General features: G+C 29.1%; 2 protein-coding genes across 3 annotated transcripts in view; one reads left to right on the top strand and one right to left on the bottom strand.

Moving 5' to 3' along the window:
- Nucleotides 1-196: 196 nt before the first annotated feature.
- LOC145180344 (DNA mismatch repair protein Msh2-like) overlaps nucleotides 197-16,025 on the bottom strand; it is a 32,172-nt gene continuing 16,343 nt past the window's right edge. For both annotated transcript variants that reach the window (XM_090083041.1, XM_090083042.1), the window contains 13 exons: nucleotides 13,261-13,335; nucleotides 11,198-11,314; nucleotides 10,833-11,093; nucleotides 10,550-10,721; nucleotides 10,273-10,336; nucleotides 9,935-9,996; nucleotides 9,743-9,838; nucleotides 2,111-2,175; nucleotides 1,830-1,997; nucleotides 1,320-1,411; nucleotides 747-1,033; nucleotides 610-668; nucleotides 197-509 (listed from right to left, as the gene is read on the bottom strand). In XM_090083041.1, the coding sequence (XP_089939167.1) occupies nucleotides 351-509; nucleotides 610-668; nucleotides 747-1,033; nucleotides 1,320-1,411; nucleotides 1,830-1,997; nucleotides 2,111-2,175; nucleotides 9,743-9,838; nucleotides 9,935-9,996; nucleotides 10,273-10,336; nucleotides 10,550-10,721; nucleotides 10,833-11,093; nucleotides 11,198-11,314; nucleotides 13,261-13,335 (1,677 nt within the window). In that variant the 3' untranslated portion in view covers nucleotides 197-350. The remainder of the gene's footprint in view (nucleotides 510-609; nucleotides 669-746; nucleotides 1,034-1,319; nucleotides 1,412-1,829; nucleotides 1,998-2,110; nucleotides 2,176-9,742; nucleotides 9,839-9,934; nucleotides 9,997-10,272; nucleotides 10,337-10,549; nucleotides 10,722-10,832; nucleotides 11,094-11,197; nucleotides 11,315-13,260; nucleotides 13,336-16,025) is intronic.
- Nucleotides 2,981-8,343, top strand: LOC145180342 (uncharacterized). The gene is made up of 6 exons (XM_080055213.2): nucleotides 2,981-3,047; nucleotides 3,302-4,543; nucleotides 4,643-4,757; nucleotides 5,021-6,836; nucleotides 7,392-7,548; nucleotides 7,674-8,343. The coding sequence occupies exons 2-6, from the start codon at nucleotides 3,315-3,317 to the stop codon at nucleotides 8,185-8,187; spliced, it is 3,831 nt and encodes a 1,276-aa protein (XP_079911339.2). The 5' UTR covers nucleotides 2,981-3,047; nucleotides 3,302-3,314; the 3' UTR covers nucleotides 8,188-8,343.

A 16,025-nucleotide genomic window follows, 5' to 3' on the forward strand; every position in this document is an offset into this window, starting at 1 on the left:
CCCTTTAATTACACTAAATTATGCTTTTAGTAAGTTATGATTTTAGCTTTGTTGTTTTTAGTACCTCGTCGAAGTGATAGCAAAACTTTGATTCTCCTAATTTCACAGCATATATTTACGCATCAGTATACGGAAATTATCGGGCTTTCGTAAAATTAATATTAACGAAAAAAAAAAAAAAAAAACTAAACAAAAATTGATTGAATGAATTTTTAAAATGACTTATGGTCATTAAGATATAAATGTAAAAACACAACATAGAAGTAAACTTTAGTAAAAAAGAAGTCTGAAGTATTGTACAAAAATATACAAAAAATCGTTTTTTTTTTTTAAAAAAAAACCAAAGGTCTCTAATAATTTCCTAACAAATCAATGACATATGGATTCCCACAAAGCATTGCTTGTTTTTTAATCAAATCGATATCAGCAATAATCTCTTCGTCACTGCGGTTATCAGTCTGTACAGCTTTGAGTTTTATTAAAAGATCAGAGGCTATTTTTTCGCTTTCCTAAATCGTGTAATAAAATTGCATTTTTGTTTGATGTCGAACATCTTGGGGTTAAGTAAAGCCGAAGTAAACAACTTAAAAATATAAATAATGAACTTACCTTTTTGTCCATTCTTCTCTTTTTAGCAACTTCTTCTTCGGCAAAACCATCACAAAACGCTAAAAGAAATGAGATTATCTGCAATAGCAATAAAATTTTAGACTTGTAAGAAACTTTAGACTGGAAAAAAATCATACCGTCCGAATCCCCACCATGAAAACTGCGGAAATCCTCAAGTTCTTTAGCTTTTTGTTTTGCGAACTCGATTACGTGTTTTGGAAAGTCTGCAATTTCTGCCACATGAATACCAAAACTTTGATCGCACACACCAGGTTTTACTCTATATAATAAAGTTAGCTTATCGCTTGTAGTTAGTGCGGTGACATGGAAGTTTTTAACTGTTGGTATCTCATCAGCAAGAGTTGTCAATTCATGAAAATGGGTAGCAAAAAGACAAAACGCATTTATTTTTGTGGCAATATACCTAAAAAGTATTAAAATTATAATGTAATAGTGTGCAAGATTATATACATATCGCTTGTTAGTGCGCAAGATTATATACATATCGCTTGCTAGTGTGCAAGATTAGAATGAAATAATGCGCAAAATTATATACATTATTAATTATTAGTACGCCTATTGCCAGTAGAGTGTTGTAGCAAAACGTGTTTTATTACGCTTAAGTGCTAACAAATTATTGTGACAAATTATGAAAATCAAATCAAATTTTGAACGGATACTTTGAATATTCTATTTTAATATCAACGTACTCAGATATAGCCCAAGCCAAACCAAATCCGTCATAAGTTGATGTACCTCTACCAAGTTCATCAATAATTATCAACGAGTTTTTCGTGGCAGACTAAATTTAAAAAAATCAAAAAATAGAACTAAAGAATAAAATATAAAGCTCAACAATTCAATTTTCTAAAAAATCAGTTAATAACTAAAAAAAATTAGGGTATTTTGAATGAAAAAGCTTTATGCGAAAACGTTTATCAACGGTCCGGTAGTTTTCAAGTTTTGTGAACGAAATTTTTCTTAGCAACGTTCTTTCTCCTTTTTTTGCATTAAAAAAAAGAAAAAAAAAAAAAATTCAAATATTATTTACTTTTTTAAAAAATAAATTATTAATTGTCCACGAGATTTTTTGTCCAAGTACCGCCCAAAATTCTTGAACGTTCTCAGATTTTTATTTTAAATACAAAAAAAACTTATCTATTAATATCTTAAAACTCGTATACGTCTATTGTATATTTAAAAATCTCCTAGCTACTCACGTTCAATATCGAAGCAGTTTCCAGCATTTCAGACATAAATGTAGACACTCCTTTCATCTGACTGTCGCCGGCACCAACTCTAGCCATAATGCTGTTCACGATGGAAATCTCAGCACTATCGCAAGGCACAAAACTCCCGATTTGTGCCATTAAACTAATCACCGCAACCTGAAATTAATACATTGTAATGAAGTTAAAAATCATTTAGTTGTAGTCTGTCCTAGCCCATATTTGTGATGTATTTCAGCCTAAATGTTATTTCACGAAAATTTGTAGCTTACCTGCCGAATGTAGGTAGACTTCCCGCCCATATTTGGACCAGTAATAACCAGAAATTCGACTTCTCCTATTAATAAAAAAATTCAAAGAAATAAAAATCCGTTATTTCTTTGAATTTAAAAAAATTGATAAGAGAAAGTATCACAAATGTAATCTTTCATTTTCATAGCCAGACTGATAAAAAATAAGCTAAAAAAGATAAAATCTGCATAAATAATATTGAATGTCGTCGCCTTTTATAACTGTTGGTAAGCATAATCAGATTAAGACTCGCTTCCATTCAAATCTTCATTTGTAAAAGATTAAAAGGTTTAACAAAGTGTTTTGCAAAAAAAAACTTGAGATACAGAGCATCAAACGTCCACCTCGTTTTAATTGCACATAAAACGATATTAGCAAAAACCCGATTTGTTAGTTTTTTCACTTTTAACAAGAAATTGAATAATAGTTTTTCAGATTTTCTTTTTTTTTTTGAAAATTCTTCTGGGTGTCTCTAAAGCGTTCTCATCGTGTATTTAGATGAATTTAAAAGTTTGGTTAACATATTTTCATTCGAAAAAAAAAACACTTCATGTTTACGAATTTAATTAAGCTAAGCAAGCAAAAAAGACCTCTGGAAACCTATTGAAAAATAATTGGATAACTCAAACTTCGATTATCAGCTGCACCAAAGATTTTCTCTTCAATTTTCGTTCATAATTAATGACGCAGTTTACAATAAAACAACTCTTTTCTCTCTCTCTGTATGTCACATCTGTGTACAAATGAAAAAGGGGGTCAAATGAATTTCTTCAATACCATTAGAAATATAAAAACCGCTTTTTAAAGACCCCCTGCAGTATGTTTTTTATAACAATAAGGTTTTTCCTTAAGAAAATGTTTCCAGAAATCTTTTTTCGAGTCCAAATTGCTGCTTTTTTTTATGAATGGGACTTTTCGGTAATGTTAAAACTATTATTCGTATATCTATTGGTCATAAGCAATTTGTTTTTTTAAACATTTTATATATATCTGTAAATATTTTTATGCAATATTTTATACATATATGTATATTCTTTGAAGGTTGAGGGATAATAAATTTATTATAAAATACGTCATCAATATATTACAACAACGCACGCATAAACACATATGTAATCTAAAAATATATTAAAGATACATGTATAATAAACTTGAAAAATTATTTCATTTAGAAAATAAATCTAAATGACAGCAAGAGTAATGTCCGGCTTACTCAACCGTGCAACATCGTACCCACTTCCGTTGCGATCATCAACGATCTTCGCAGAAATAAAAGGTTTTACATCGAGAACAACTGCTATGCTGACTTATTATAACCATCATCGAACTAGCATTGAAGGTCTCTTTATCTTGCCACTCTCCCATAACAGCGCTTTAGTTGAGTTTGAATGCTTGATTGAAGGACACTATATTACTGCTAACATACTTCACAACCAAGAAATCGAGGGTAAAGAAATCTTATTTGGTAAAGAGCAGATGCAAGATGGTGTGTTTAACATTTGTATTGGTAACATAGCACCCTGGGTATTGGTGGAAATCCAGGTTACATTAGTTAGTGAAATATCTATGACATTAAATGGAGATGCTCTTCATTACAAACTACCACAAACGTTCTCTCCTAAACTAGTAACAGAAGTTGATATAAAACACGCTCATAAAATGAGCGCAGAATCAACGCTGGGATACAGTTTTCAGATCGAAATACTTATTGAAGCGCCATGTTTATTATGTGGCGTTCAATCAAATACTCATCCTATACAAGTTGATGCACCGCCACTTTCACGGTCTGGATCGAAACTTCGCGTATCGCTACCTGAAAATTATGTTCCTACAGATTATGCCTTCGAACTTCTAATGTTTTTGTGTCGACCTCGGGAACCTTATATATTTATTGAAGAACCATGTGAACAAAACGCCGAAAGAAGTAACAAAAATCCAATAAGTAATATCATGAGCAACCCAATATTGATGCTCAGTTACTCACCAGACATCTCTGTAAATCAGCAAGAAAAACTTAATTCTGCTCCCCCGATAGAGCAAAATGGAGAATTTTTCTTCATTGTTAACTGCAATACTGATAACGAAATATTAAGAAATGATTTCAAAGATAGCTGGATGTTGTTAATAAAAAGCCTTCCTAAAAATTCTTACTTTAACGTTTTTAATCTTAACAGACAGCCATTGTTTTCGTGTTCTCAGGTATACAATGAAAACAGCCATCAAGCAGCATTGCAATACTTAGATGCAGATACCAATAGTTTAAAATCTCCTTCCTTACTTGAAGCTGTTAAATGGATTTATAGCACAGAGGAAATAGAACACGTGCCTAAACAGGTACTGTTAATTACATCGGGTAACTTAGGCAAATGTCAAGAAACGTTAGAAGTGGTCAGAAAGAAACACTACATAGCCCGGTAATTGAATAGATTCAGATTTGTTTTTAGTCTGCACTTAAACTTAATTCAGACTTTGGGTTTTTTATTTCGTTTACTTTGATTTTTATAAAAATATAGGATTTTTACATTTTGCACCGAAGAAGATGATGAAATTTTCTCTCTACAAACTCTTTCCTCACTAACAAAAGCAAGAAATTATACATTTAACGAAGAAGAAAACCTACAAATTAAGGTAAAAAAATTTCTTTTGTATAAAGATCCTCTATTATAAAAACAGAAAATGTCATTAATTGCCTTATTACAGTTTAAACCCAGCTAACACAAAACGTTCAAGAAACGTTCGTAGAACGTTAGAAACGGTCAGGCACGTTCTAAGAACATTTTAAGAACGTTTCCAACGTTCTTCGAACGTACTTGAACGTTTTGTGTTAGCTGAGAAGCTGTCATGTAAAATAACCCAATTTCTAATTACCATCAATAAAACTTTGTTTATAGATTATTGAAAGTTTAAACACAGCACTTCAACCAGCTATTACTGACTTAAAAGTGTCTTGGATATTACCAGACGCATATGATGTCATCTATACACCTGAAAACTTACCACCGCTTTATCTTCAAGATCGATTAAACCTATTTGCCATTCTTGCCACGAAGGAAGAAGATGAGAGGGATTTGGAATCTGGTAACTCGATAAAAGAATTTTGGTTTGAAGATTTTGATCCAATCGAGGAACTAGTATTTGATAACTGTTTAAGCAGAGACCTTACTTTAGAAAAAGAAAACGATGTGCTGGACAAAAAATGCAATATATACAAAAACTCAGAACAAGATAATGAAGTGTTTTTGACTGAAGACGAAGCTACTAAACTTCAAGAACACAATTGTGTACAAAAAAAAAAATCAATCGAAAGGATACAGTCTTGGAAAATATCTAAGCATCCAGATGAAATTGACCATGACATCTTGGACCCCGAACTGAAAATTTATTCTGACATCGAAAAACATTATTTACAATATCACGGTTCAGATAGATTTCTTAAAAGTAAAAATAACGGAGATGGTTCTGATAGTACAAGTAGCACCAACTCTGAAATGTCAAATACAAGCAGTCATTTATTTTCGTTCCCAGGTTATCCCACTAGATTGAGCTCTTGTCGTAGTCTGGAAACACGATCCCCTCATATATCAAAATACTGTGAGGATAAGATTTCTGATGGCTACATGAGCGAATCTTTTACATTAAATAATAAAGTGAAATGTAGAAAAATAACTCAAGCATTAGCGAATAAAAACGCAAACACCCATTTACTTGATTATTCAAATGAAGATTTAATTTGTAGATTATTAGAAAGTGAAGTAACCGAAAAAAGAAGTCATTTGTATGAATGGGTTCAACTTCAGGAGGAAATGATACAATGCACATGGCCTAAGACACGCCAAAAAAAGATAAGCAATGAATGGCGGGATAGCGGTTTTGGGAGACATTCTTCTACTGACCAGCGGTCGAGTGACTTAGAAGATGATCTTGCAAGAAAAAGCGTTTCTATATCTTCCAGCGGTTATTTTGAAAACGAAGAATTACATTACAAAGTAGATGAATGCAAAATTAATGAAAAGCAAATGAAATCAGCATCATCAAATCTTCGAAGAACAAGTGAAATTATTTTAAAAAGTGATGACGAAACAGAATTATTGAGAGAAAATCTTCAGAGTAAAAAAAACTCAAAACCAAAAGTAATAATGACTTCTTTAATCAGCAAACTACGCTCATTTGCAAATACTGTATCGGAAAAATCAAAATACAAAAGCTCACCTTCAGAGGGCATATCATCACTTCCGGGGACATTAAAAAAAAGACTGCTCAGTCGTACATCATCAAGCAAGTCGAATCAATCAGATTCAAAAAAAGATCTGGAAAAAAACGATTTAGAACAAATAATAGAAGACATAACAACAGATATTAGGAAAGTAGAGAGTATGCCACAAACAACTAAAAACAAAAAACGTTCATGTCATGGCAGAAATCCCCCAATAATCGAAAACTCAAGGACATTTAGTGCTTCATCAATGTTTGAAATAAGCCAATCTGAAATCGGCGATGTAAACAATTTGCAGCTACATCCTAGTCAAGCTCTAATATATTTGTCTGGTCAGCTGGGCAAACAATCATTTAAGAGAATTATACCTTTCCAGTTGCTTTTTAACAATGTGCAAAACTCAAGCGAGTTAAACAATACAGTAATGCATCAGCTTGCAGCAAAATCAATTATTAAAGACCTTGAGATGCAACTTGACCTCGATGAAATGCTTGGTGAGTCTTCAAATACATTTAGTTTTTAGATGTATTTTAGTAAGAAATAAAACAGTTTTTAGTAAGAAATAAAAGCAACTAACTGAAACTTATTGAGCGACATATTTAAAAAACTTACTGTGATAAAAACTTTTTCTTTTTCAGTAACAAAAAACTTACAAATTTCTTTTAGATCTTTAAAACACCATAAAGATTGTCATTTATTGTCCTATCAGAATTATTTAACACATACCCAATCGATTTAATAAAAAGGTTTAAAAACCCTTAACATGCTCTCTTCATTTCTTAAAAAAAAAAACTCTAACTTAATTTTAACAAAAACTGAACTAAAAATCCTAATATTTTAACAAAAACTGAACTAAAAATCCTAATATTTTAACAAAAACTAAACTAAAAATCCTAATATTTTAACAAAAACTGAACTAAATATCCTAATATTTTAACAAAAACTGAACTAAATATCCTAATAATTTAACAAAAACTTAACTAAAAATCCTAATGTTTTAACAAAAACTGAACTAAATATCCTAATATTTTTCATATTCTACATTTCAGAGATTAAAAGTCGAAGTTATGTCCAATCACTTATTGCAGAAGTAAGCATTTCTTCTCACATACCATCACGATACACCATATTGACATTAAATGATGACAAATGCAATGACAAACAAATAACTAGTATACAAGTTGGAGAAACTAATGAAAACAACAGGTAAAACAGGTTGCATTTGCAAGTATGATTATTATAATACTTTATATTTGTAACATAACTTTTTTCTTGCCTTACATATATCATTTATCATATACATAATCTTATATATAGTTATACATATTTAGAATTGAAAAAGCAACAAAAAAAGAAAGTATTCACATTTCCAAGCAGCTAAAATACGACATAACAAAAGAAATCAACTACACTTCAAATGGGATTAAACTATGGCAAATTATGAACCCACTCACTGCAACAACAAACAGAAACAGACCTGCTAAGAAAAGCTACATGAATCTTATAGAAATAATGCAACACGATGGAAGTTGGGAACTGAGTAGCACCTTTGCAAATATAATTTCTGTTAACTTTTTACACTTACAAGAAAGCTGCCCATTCGAAGATTGTAAGCTTAATAAAAAACTGTTAATTCAATCAGAAACATACGAAAACATATGGACTACAGCTATTGCACTATCGTGGCTTGATATGTTTTGGAAAACAACTTACAAATATTGGATGTTAATAAATCAGAAATCAAAACAATGGTTAATGAGGCAGCATTTGCCTAATGGATTTGATTTAGATGATATTCTTCTCTTAAGCCAGCAAACTTTAAATCTTTTAAATTCTAGAAAATAAGAATTTTAATACAAAACCTCATTAAATGTACCATGATATAACTTTTAATAAATGTATTGGCACCCAACATTTGCCAACATTACTTTGTTGAAAGCAATTATGCCTTCAATATCATTTACCAATTAAAAAAAAAAAGTTAATTGATAAGACATCAAATTGCAATCTTGTAAATTACAAATAAACTCGTTATATTTTAATGTGATTTTAATTAATCCAAATATTAAATTCTCTAATTCTTATTGAGTTAACGCATTACTTTATAACTTTATAACTTAACTTCTTGAACCTCTGTTAAGCTTCTTTTATTCCATAAAGTAAGAATAAACTTTTATTCTATGTTAATTTAGAACAACTTTGAACTAAAAAGAGTTGATATATAATATCAAGTGGAAATAGTTACTAAGGTAACCCATCCATCCATAATTGACAATTTCAAAATGATTTCTTTTCAACACAACATTTGATGATGGCTCATATGGAGACTCTGTAAACAAAATATTACCAAGAGATTACAATATTATCAAGTTATTATAGCATTTAAAACTTGCTCAATCCACTTGAATGTTCCAAAATATGAAATTTTCTTTTTTTTTTTCTCCCAAGAGAATATAATTCTTGGCTTTTAACACAAACTCATGTGAGTTTTTTAGTCGTGTGACCTGCTAGCAGATATTTTATTTTAGTGTTGACATCTTAACAGTTTGTGATTTTAGTCAAGCTAATTGACTTATCATTAATAGTTTCTGGACAGGAAATGGTAAATATCCCAAAGCCCCATGGTGATACAGCAGCTACAATGACACAGCTAGTCATGCAACGTATTGATGATTGGGACTTTAAGGTCAAGACAGAATTAAGGTCTTTGTTTTGATAATATAGATTCAAACACTATATCAAAGAGTAATCTTTGTACTCAATTAACAACAAGAGATTTGCAACGATTCAATTTGAATTATCATCACCACATCTCTGAAATATAATTCTTGAAAAGGTTTTGCAAAACCTTTTTTGCAATAATCATTTCACAATTTACTCTAAATCTAAATCATATTTCAGTAAATTTATGTGGACTTATTTATTTCATTCCTTTTTTGCTAAAGATACAATCTTTCTTTTTCTACCAACACCAGAGAAATTTAAAACTTATCAAAAACAATAAAAATCATTTCTGAAATGGTAACACTGAATCAAAAACACTAAAATAAGGAGACAATAACATTAAGAATAATAGTCAGAGAGTCAAGAAACTTCTAAAAATGAAAAGCCACTGAATAAGCACCACATTTTAGATTTCAAAACCCTATTTCAGTAATAGAAATCCTTTAATACAGAAAAGTTTGATATTTACGTACTTGATTGATATTCAATTTTTTAAACCTGAACTTTAAAAAAAATAGAACAAAGTTATTTCTAAGTATTTCTTAAAAATTTTTACAAAAAATTTCTTACAGCCTTCATAATTTACTATAAAAATATTATAAAAAAACAAATGGTCCATTAAAACAATTAAAAAAAAAAACACCTAATAATTTTAAAATTTTAAAACAAAAAATACCTTTGACAAGCCTAATGTCATTTGCAATAAATGCAATGTCTTCTTGAACTTCCAAGCATGGATGTCGAGAACCTCTCAAAATAATTTTGTTGCTATCTTTAAGTCAAAACAAAATGGTGGTAAACAAAATTTTTACAAGTGAGCAATTTTTAAAAAAATCAAAGAAAATTTTATGTATGAAAAAAAGTTTACCAAGTGGATATATTTTAGGGCGAACAAAAGGAATTGGAGCCTGTGATGCAACCAAAGCAAAGCTTAAAAATATTTATTACAAATATTAACAAATCATTATTATAATTCAAGTTAAAAGATTGTACAGTTAATGACACGATAACCATGTAACATACATACATAGAGGTTCACATATAATTTCATTTGACATAAATATTATTAATATAAACTTCATAATAATTTATGTTAAATGAAATTATATTTACATAAAACAAATGACTAAGAAGAAATAATCCAGTAAATGAAAGTACTTGTTTTAAAGACAAGTATAGACAAAAATAAATTTATAAAAACAATACCTGAGGAGAACATCTAAATAGGCAATGAGATCACTTAGTACTTGCATCGGATCAGCATAACCACCTATAAAAAAACAGAAAACTTGAACAACTTTGTTTTCTATATAATTATGACCTCAAACTAAATTAGCTATGATCAAACTGATTGAAAAATTGGCACAGAGCTTTACTTTTGGTTGGTTTCATTTTAAAGTGAGTTGTTTAAATATTATTGAAATACTTTTTTACACCTTTACTTAATTGCTAGAAAAACAAAAAAAAAAAAAAAAAAAATTACTTGCTATCTTGATGACTTCATTAGCTAGCTGCATTTGAAGTTCATTATAGGAAGATTTCTGGCTACGATAATCATTACTCAATTGAGTTAACGTTGAGTTAGTAAAGCGTACACCATCTTTACGTGTCTCTATTGTTGTGAACTTTTTACATGATCTTAGAACTTTTTCTTCCTAAATCATATTGAAATTGAAATTGAATTACTGAATTCAAAATTACGACAGAAGAAGAGCTTGAAAATCAAGAACATTCAAGAAAAAATTCACTATGCAATAAATTCTCACTTTTAATGTAACACGAAAAAAATGTCCAATTTGAGCATTAGATTCAAGTTTAATACTTTTTCCAGCTTCTAAACCTAAAAGTCGAGCAGCATCATCCAATGATTCATTTAGCTGTTCAGAAATTTCAACCATAGTTGTTTTACAATCTTGCAAAGACGAATCAAACTCAGCTTTAATCAAATATTCGTGATTTTCTACATCTTCTAAATCAACTGTTGTTTCTATGAGCTCAATATACTTTGAAAAGTCATTAACCAAATCCTGGAAAAAAATAAAAAACATTAATTTTTTTGCAATAAGTCAAATGTAAATAGAATAAAATATCAGCAATCAAAATTCCTTTTTAAACTGTAGAATACTCTTACACTTAATGGTTTACAAAAAACATCAGTAAGAGTTGCTTTGTAATCACCATCATATGAGTCTAATGTGGATAATAAATATGGTAACTGCTTGACTGCTTGATAAACACGCACACAATCCTACAAAAAGATATGAAACTTTATCAAAATTTACTAAAAAAACGACACTACCAGCCTAACATTAAATCTTGTTACATCCATTTTAATTTTATGTTTAACTAAAAGACATAAAATTAAAATGGATGTAGCAAGATTTAAATAATGTCTTATTGTATTTTTCAATTAAAAAAAAAATCCCCTTAGATTTCATTACTTTTTTTTACAAGTTTGAGCTACTAAATTGTTTTGGTTTTAAGTGATATACTGTAATAAATATTTTTCAAGATATATTCAACATATTCTCCTTTGATGACAGATGCTAGTCACAGGATTTTCTGTCCAGCTCATTTCAATGATGATGTTCTGCAAAATATTGATTTTTTGTTTTAAATAACCTAAGAAGTTATGTTTGGGATCAATGTTCAGTAACAATTAATTACAATCTAAATGTTTTCATTTTCTTTAAGAATTCTATCATGTTCCTCTTTTTTTCATTATACTATCAATTTTAACTAAATCTTTAACACCAGAAACCACGAGAGAGTCCCAACCATGCTTCACTGTAGGCACTACACTCTCCATCTTCTCTTTGTATTTTCAGCAAATGTAAACTTTTCTTTTTTAAGCAAATATTTTGAACTTCAATTCATCACTACAAAGTACTTTTTAAATTCTTCTGTTATTAATTCACAGCAAGAACCCCTTTTTGTTTTTTCTTTTCTTATTTTCTAGTCAAAGAAATGGTTTTCTGTAGCAACTCAACCAAACAGATTAGATTCTTGAAGATGCTTTTTAACTGTGATAAGAGATACAGATTTATTTAAAATTTTGTTCAGGGATGAGGAGCCAGGAGAAAAAAATCAATTCCTGAGTGAATTATGAAAAACCAACTCTTGACTCAATTCCCAACTCTAACTGATTTTCACCTGTTTATGCAACAGAGGGAAAAAAGTCAAAAAACTAGAATTAAAATAGGCTTTTGGCATTATGTTTAATGTAGTGCTATTGATATATAAAAATTAAAGATTAACAAGAATACATTAATTACCTTACCTGCATTAACCAAGTATATGCATACGAGTCTCGTATTTTACAGATCATTGGCCTAAGTTAAAATTCTTATTTATTGAATAAAATTGGAGTGATGAGAATTTATATTTTACCATGATTACCCTATTTTTATTCACCAAAAACCATCACCCAACAGTAAACCAGCTGACTGATTACCCAATAATCAGATAATCAAATGATATAATCAATAATCAAATAATCAAAAATAAATAATCAAAAATCAAATAATCATACTTGTTCAACTGAGTTTTGATATTGTCAAATTTTTAAAATTTGTTATGTTTCTTAGTAGATACCTCACTGGGGATTGCTAATCAAAGAATTATGAACAGGAATTTATGATGTTAAAATCAAGTGCATTTAATTTTATGAAGTAAGAAAATAAATAAATAAAAAAGCTTTATTTTTGTAAATAAAAAATAATAACTTATAATTGAAAAAAAAACAGTTAGGGGTCATTTGTTTTTTCGACTCTTAACTCTGACTCTTCCAAAAACCTTGAACTCTTCAACTCCAAATTCTTCATTCTGATTCCCAATCCCTGAAATTGTTCACTTATTTAGTGCTGTGAGTTGTCTATCTCATTTTCTGGGTACAACAATAAACTTTTCTTCTCTTGTTGCTGTAACTTAGGGCCTTCCTGACTGAGGAAGATTTTGATTATTTCCACTTTATCTGTATTGCTGAATCACATGATGAAAACAAGTCTTTGGTACTTTCAGCTTTGCTCTACCAGTTTCAAAGTTAGTTTTATTTTCAAGTAAACACCACAATTTGTAAATAAATATTTTTGCATCTGAATAAATATTTTTACATACTCTCATGTGGTCTCAAACATTTGGCTGGCAGTGTATGTAAATAAACAAAAGTGATAGCTAAAAATTATAAATGTTTACTTGAAGTGATGCTTTTTTTCTTGAAAACTTTTTCGAGATACGTGCCATATCAGGAATTCTTTTCAAATAAGTTTCCTAAAAAAAATTCACTTGATAAAAAAAATCTTATTATTATGACTTTATCATTATAATGATAGAGTCATTACAAAGTGATCAAACAAAGCTTTTTAAAATTTTTAAATATTTTAAATCTATTACTGATAACTACAGTAAAAAAAAAAAATTTTCTTTTTAAAATTGCATGATTTTATCTTTGTGTTACATTTATTAATTTAAAATTTATCATTATAATACAAATTTTATCATTGACATTTGGCCCTTAACAAAGTATGTAATATTGGACAAAAAATTAAAGGAGTTTTTAACCAATTCCTGCTAGATTATGTATTTCTAAAAATCTGCTACATTATAATATTCTAAATAAGTAAAAATTCAAAAAAATCTTTATAGTTGATATTAATTGTCAAAGAACTTTTTTTCTAGTATTTATTTTATTTTTGTTTGTTAATTTTATTTTTTGTTGATAATAAAAACTTTTTTCTTCTAAAAATCCTCAGACACTTTATTTACTTGTTTTGAAAATAAATCATTAATTTAATAAAAGGATACAATTTCTAACTGATAAAATTGAAATACCACAGTTTCATAGTGTTTTAAAAATAGTGCTGGAATAAGCAGAGTAATCAAAACATATTGATGTTTTAGTGCTCTCTTAAACTTTAGAATGGTGTCTGATTCTAAAATGCTGACATTCCAAGCATCAGTAAACAATTATTATTTGCAAAACTATAAATTACATATAAAATTTGTAGCACTTCTTTAAAAATTAATACAAATGTTACTTTTAAATTATAAAAAAAAAAAAAAAACTTTTTATTGAAATATTTAGTTTAAAAAACAAAGTCAACATTGAAGTTAAGAATGATGTTTTTTGTTGTCAATGTTAACAAAGTCCAAGTTCATACCAATGAACCTTGGTAAATAGATAAGTCAATATTGTCATTCGTTTCTAGCAATCACACCTGCTCACTTGTCTACTTTAAACGATTCACTGTGCTACTCTCAATTATACTATTAAAGGGGTCTCACATTGGGGTATGCTGCTGCTGAGATTGAATTGCAGATTAAAGTACATATTCACTGCATTGTTGTGAAATATCTAATACCATTATTTTGTAGAATATATTAAAATACAGACAACTACTAAAAACTGATGCAGCAATCGGAATAAGAGAAAGCATAAAAAAGGCAATCACAACTGAAAAAAATTAGTTGTAAATAGTATTAATACAAATATATCACTATAAAACTGTTAAAACAAGATTTCCTACATATAAATAGAGAATTTTAATACAATTTGTTTGAAATTTGTTAAAAAGATTGTTTTTGTTACTTGACAGCATGCTCAAAAGATCTTTGTCAGAAAAAAAAAAAGATTTCTTAGAAAAATCATCAAATGATGGGCATTTTTACTATGAGAAGTATCAATTATTTCAATAGTAACAAACTTTATTTAAGGGATTCAGGGATTCCAATATTTCTTGAATCTCTGAAATTTTCTCATTTGAACTTTCTTACAACATTTATTTTAGCCAGTTGTTTTTCAATATTTCTTAACCTTCTTGGACTCCAACATCTGTTCCTCTAGAAATAAACCTAATACATTAGAGGCTCTTTGCTAATGCAGACTTATTAATAAGCAATCAACAAAACCTAACAACTAATGGATGATTCCTAACAGAAGTTGTGTGATAACTAGCAGCTTTTATCTGTTCATCCCAAAATCATTTCACAAAAAGGTGTCATTTTCTATGTTTGATTTCATGACAATCTTAGTATTTCTTTTTAAATCATTATTGATTCCAATTTTAGGTGATCATCATTTTGGATTAGCACTATTTTATTAATAATGCATTAACTTATTAGAAACTAAGACAGGCCATTACATTTGCTTGATGTTTAAACACGTTGTTTTAACATCAAGCAAATGTAATGCCAATATTTTCTGTAAACAAAATTGTCAACAAAAAAAGTAACAAACGAAATTGTTAAAGTTTTTGTTTCCATCATGAAATCTCATGTAGAAGTAAAAATATAGCTAGATTCTTTCTAAGACATGTACCAGAAAAAATCTGCGAGCACATTATAAAGGATATCTATCTAACTATTGTATTTCGATATTGAATGTTATGTATATTTTGAAAGTACATATGTTAATATTATTAAATTTCACTTAAGAAAGTTTGTGAAGTTTTGTACTTGAGAACACACACACTTTGCGTTTTACACTCGACATCAGCTTTTGCACAGTCTTCGGCTGGACTTTCTTGGTAGCTCTCATTCATTTATTTTTGAAGTCTTTAATGTTTTTGGCTTCTTTTAGATTGAACCTTAGTTTTCTTTTGACAAGAGCCCAATATCTTTTGATAGGATGTAGTTCGGGACAATTTGGTGGGTTGCAGTGTTTTTCAACGAAATCTACTTTATGTTCTCTAAGCCAGTTTAAAGTTGTCCCAGAGTAGTGACATGATGCTAAATCGGGCCAAAATAACGGGTTACCCGTGTGTGTTCTTAAAAATGACAAAAGACGTTTCTTGAGGCATTCTTTTATGTATATTTTGGTGTTAATTGTTCTCGTAGTCACAAAACAAGAGCTTTTTTCACCACATTCACAAATTTCTTGCCAAACTAAGAATTTTTTAGCGAATTTTTGCATTTCAATGCATTTATAATTGGAATTCAGTTTCTTGCAATTAATTGCTGAA

This window comes from Hydra viridissima, unplaced genomic scaffold, assembly GCF_058129835.1.
Source record: "Hydra viridissima isolate aposymbiotic clone 2 unplaced genomic scaffold, HvirCarnegie_v1 scaffold_3, whole genome shotgun sequence".
Classification (NCBI taxonomy): Eukaryota; Metazoa; Cnidaria; class Hydrozoa; order Anthoathecata; family Hydridae; genus Hydra; species Hydra viridissima.

Coding starts and splice junctions, on each gene's coding strand:
- LOC145180342 (XM_080055213.2), top strand. CDS start 3,315: ATGACAGCAAGAGTAATGTCCGGCTTACTCAACCGTGCAACATCGTAC. Junction 6,837..7,391: donor TGACCTCGATGAAATGCTTG/GTGAGTCTTCAA, acceptor TCTACATTTCAG/AGATTAAAAGTCGAAGTTAT. Junction 7,549..7,673: donor GAAACTAATGAAAACAACAG/GTAAAACAGGTT, acceptor ATACATATTTAG/AATTGAAAAAGCAACAAAAA.